At 41.3% G+C, this 4,979-nt stretch overlaps 1 protein-coding gene across 1 annotated transcript; it reads right to left on the bottom strand.

Moving 5' to 3' along the window:
- Window positions 1–424: 424 nt before the first annotated feature.
- Window positions 425–1,312, bottom strand: LOC129765712 (THO complex subunit 4-like). Its single transcript, XM_055766131.1, has one exon. It carries the CDS (start codon window positions 1,310–1,312, stop codon window positions 425–427), a length of 888 nt encoding a protein of 295 aa, XP_055622106.1.
- Between the last annotated feature and the right edge of the window lie 3,667 nt (window positions 1,313–4,979).

Raw genomic sequence — 4,979 nt, forward strand, 5'->3', positions numbered from 1 at the left:
ATAAATACAAACAAATGATTGATAAGCTAAGGTAGTCCCACGTCAACCTTGCGGTTATATCATAGATATAACCCACCCATTTTTTTTGTTTTTTTTTCTTTAATTCACCAAATGAAGGATGAAAATAATTCATCATTTTTCGAGTATTACCGAACTATTAAGAAAAAAACAGTTATTTCAGAATTATCTTTAACCATTTGTTGTCTGTTCATTTTAAAGATACGAACATAATGTTCCATCAATTTGTTTTAAAACGATCTATTGGAACTAGAATATAGTCGTCAACTGAAATGAATACAGCCTTATATTTTCTGTTAGAACTACGATTAAAATTTTTATTTTCCTCTTATTTTTAGCTACAACCCAATTTTTATTTTGCTCACATTCATCACCTATTGCTCACGTTGATTATGTTCATGATTGATCAGCGTCGACGACCGCTGTTTCCACCACTCACACGACGATTTTGATTAGCCCCTGGTCTTTGATGCTCGCGACGATTCTGGCCGTTGGCTCTCGTCCTGTCAAAACTTCGATCCCGAAAATCTCGGTGTGTTTGCTGGCTCCGCACCTTCGGCGATACCGCCCGCATGTTAGAATCATGCCCACGACGTTGTGGCAGTCTCTCCCGTGGTCGCTCTACATGCGATAATGCTGCATTCACCGTCCTCGTTGGTGTGACCACCGGACCTGCTAGCTGTATATTCATCGGTCGACCATCGAGACGGATCCCGTTGAACTGTTTCATCGCTTTCACTGCGTCGACCCGTCGCCCGAATATCACGTCAGCCGTCCCCAAAGACACTCCGTTCCGATCGTAGTGAACCGTGGCGCCCTCGAGGGGTCCACATTCCGAGAAGAGTTCGATCATATCCGAGTCCGACACACCTTGGTCCAGATTTGACACCACCATTTTGGTGCTACCTTCGGTCGCATTTTTGTAACCGGCGGTAAACAGTTCGAGTTTCGGAGCATTTACATTATAGCGTGCTTTCTTCGGACGTTGGATTCCTCCTTGATTGCCCCCTTTCTGGACACCTCCGCCATCCCTTGGCGGTGCGGTGTTCTTTCGGAACTTCTTTCCAACACCACTGTTTCGTTGTCCTTGTAGGTTCGCAGTACGTTTCTGCGATGGTTTGTCGAGACTGTTCCGATTACCTTTTTGTGGTTTTTTGTTGGTGCCATTTTGTTTGCGTTTTTTTGACGTCCCGTTGGTACCAGTTGACTTTTCAACATCTTTGCGAGGATTTTTACCTTTATGTGTTTTCTGCGTCTTGATGATTTCATCCAAACTCATTTCGATTTTATCCATTTCGCGTTATGCTGACAGATGAGTCACGGTGTTTATGGTTCTCGACTGTTTTCAACAGTTAACAAATGAACGACTTTGATTAAATTGTGATGACATCTATGCGAGATGCGCATTATAAGGGAATGTGAGGTACAAATTGTTCTGTTCAGTACGTATGTTTTAGTTATCTACCAGGGGTACAAAATTTGAATTCACTACCTGTACCTGTGACGTTCGTATTGATAAATTGAAAAAATCCTACCTATCATTTCTCCTTTCGAATAAAATTCGAGCATGGGTAGATATATATTTCTTAGCGTTGTTCTCCGTGAAACATCTGGAACACAAATGCATGGATCCCATTGTGCAAAATTCGATGGGTACTATTTGGATAGTTTGGAAGGGAAAAAGTCCTTTTTGACTCGCGTCAATTTTGAACCCTAATTGGTGTTAACTATTTTTGAGAAATCAGTACTCTTCTTTTGAGCGCAAACAATGCAAGTTGTTTGAAATCGAATTCTCCATTAAGAAGGAACCCCTGTCTGGCAGGTCGGAAAATAATAAATTTTCGTTGATTTTTTTCGGATATTACGAATAGAGTGAAGTGTTCGTGTATTTTGGTTATTGTTTAAGTTATTTTTGTATTTTCCATTTTTTATGTGCACGAATAATGATCACGACGCTGTTGACAGCCTGATGCGTAAATTCTGTATGAAAATCGGTACCTTGCTGGTGGTATCGGTTGGGAAACAATGGGATGTCACAGAACGAATTTCAATGAATATTTTGAAACTTTAGGACAATACCTAAAGCGTTACATAGGGGTTTTTGAAAATTCGAAAAAATGCCAAAACGGCGACCGTTTTTATTAAAACTTAGATATTTTCTATGAAAAATATCTAAATAGCGAATTTTGAAAAATCTAAAAAAATATATATCAAAAAAACAGCTATGTAACGCCTTAGATAATTCATTTTTACATGCTGATAAAAAAATCAGCCAAATCGGTCGGGTTGAAATAACGTCGAGAAAATCGTGTTTAAAACATCGTACGGCAATACTATTTCCCATGAGGTGACCTCATACTGACTCATTACCCGGCCAGGCCATGCATGATGGCAATAGTTTGCGTGGTTTTGTCGCTACTCCCTAGCAGCCTTTAAAAGGCTAATTTGAAAGCGAAAAAAAATCAACTATCAGCCTTAAGGGAGGTTGATGACTTCTCGATGACTAGAGCGAGACTGTGATAGAAATTATAAATAACATTGTTGGCGAGTAACAGAACATCCCTACTGCAACCCTGGAAAGGAGAGTTTGTTTACGTCTGCAATTTGCGATCAATGCCCTCACTATGATTCTCATCAACCGATTGCGGACAAAAGGGGAGTTATAAACAAACCGGCAGTATTAACGGTACGGATAACTGTTCTGGATACAGGTCTTCTACCAGTGGAAGCGAGAACGCAAACTGTTTTGCGTAAACGCCGGTCATACTCTTCTCTCTTGTATGAGCCGGACACAATACAAAGTGGAAACCTAATAGAAGGTAGAAATTCACCACTCTACCGGAGCCGAAGAAATAAAACATCGCACAGCGAGAAATCGGCAGCGCGCAGCTGAAATGTAATTCTGCGGAGTTCAACCAGTTCGAGTTCGTCCACCACAGGATCCATATGGATATAAAATGAATATAAGTGATCGATAATTAATGTTGTATTATTGTGAAATATTTATTAATATATGTAGTATTGTGAAAGACTTGTCATGTGATTAAATGTGTTGCTAATCAAGCTGTGTGTTATTTGATTGAGAACAGAAACTAATCCACTAGTCGGTGTTTAGTGTTGTTGGCCGTCGGTACTGCGTAAACGCAGTTGGGTTCGTTGTTTCTTTTGCCGACGGCAATTGGATTTGTGTTTTACTGGGAAAGGTATTCCCGTTCGATGTTGGGTGTCTGAAATTTATTAGAACTATCGAAGGTGGCCAAACATATTTTACAATATCGCCAAGTGCAATATACCATGGTGGAGCTTAAGGAAATTTTCTCCTTCTCCTTTATATCTCTTGTTTTTTTTTCTTTAATTTACCAAATGAAGGATGAAAATAATTCATCATTTTTCGAGTATTACCGAACTATTAAGAAAAAAACAGTTATTTCAGAATTATCTTTAACCATTTGTTGTCTTTTTTTTCCAAAATATATATTTTATTAAGGCACATGTGGCGTTAGCCTGACGGGGCCGGGAGTCCAATATTTTGACAATTTTTGTCTTACAACTATGTTAGTAATATGTAACCGATTACTCGCGGTTGGCTCGAGGTTAGTATTACAAGTGTTCTCATAATTGGTATGTTGCAGTCTTCGATGCTCTGTACGTGTGCCCGACACGGTATACTTCCTATTGGGATGCAGCTGACCATTAATCAGCAACGCCCCCCTAGTCTGTACCCCATATCTAGCGTGGTGCGTCTTTCTCGCCTCGAGGAATCCAGGATAGAATGGTCACTAGCCGGCGCAATCATCAGCTCGTGTAGAGTTGTCATGAGCGGTACAACCTTTGGCTCTTGTTGAATGATCAGTGGACTGCACAACCTTCGGCCCGTGCATCTGTAAAGAGTGTGTGTATGTATTGCCGCGACTAAGTAAAAGTTTATCGATCGGATAGGAGGGATATGAAACGGGGGCACAACGAAGGAAACATCATTAAACGTTGACATCGGCGTTTCTGAGGAACAGGTATAGATGAAGCAGAAGATCAGGATCCCGGCTACCTAATATATCCCGGACGGGGATCTCCGATTGTCTGCCTTGTGCTCTCAGTGCTCTAGAGAGCTGAGAACGAGCAGCATGGAACCGGATACACGACCAGACAACATGCTCGATGTCGTGGTAGCCATCGCCACAATCACAAAGATTGTTTGCTGCGAGCCCAATGCGATAGAGATGCGCGTTTAGGTTGTAGTGATTGGACATAGTCCGAGATATCACGCGAATGAAATCACGACCTACATTCAATCCCTTGAACCATGCACTCGTCGAGACCTTAGGGATAATCGTGTGTAACCAACGACCGAACTCATCACCACCCCACATGCGCGGCCAACTTACGAGCGTATACTGACGAGGAATGTGGAAAAATTCATTATAAGCAATTTGCCTTTCAAAAAGTGTGCTTTCTAAAGCGCCCACCTTAGCTAGCGAGTCCGCTTTCTCATTCCCCGGAATCGAGCAATGAGAGGGAACCCATGCTAAGGTAATCTTGAATAATTTTTCGACCAAAACACTCAATAGTTGTCTTATTCTTGTTAGGAAATAAGATGAGCGTTTATCAACTTTCATTGAGCGGATTGCCTCTATTGAGCTGAGACTGTCTGAAAAAATAAAATAGTGGTCGATGGGTAATGTTCCAATGATCCCCCGTGCGTAGTATATCGCACCCAGTTCAGCGACATACACGGAACAAGGATCTTTGAGTTTGAAAGAGGCACTGGAATTTTCATTGAAGATGCCGAAGCCAGTGGACCCGTTTATGAATGAACCGTCAGTAAAGAACATTTTATCAGATCTAACTATGCCCCCATATTCTGCCGAAAATATCGGCGGAATAGAATCTGAGCGTAGATGATCTGGGATTCCATGGATTTTTTGTCGCATGGACAGATAAAAAATGACAGAGGAATTGCAAAA

The sequence above is a fragment of the Toxorhynchites rutilus genome, chromosome 2, assembly GCF_029784135.1.
Source record: "Toxorhynchites rutilus septentrionalis strain SRP chromosome 2, ASM2978413v1, whole genome shotgun sequence".
NCBI classification, from domain to species: domain Eukaryota; kingdom Metazoa; phylum Arthropoda; class Insecta; order Diptera; family Culicidae; genus Toxorhynchites; species Toxorhynchites rutilus.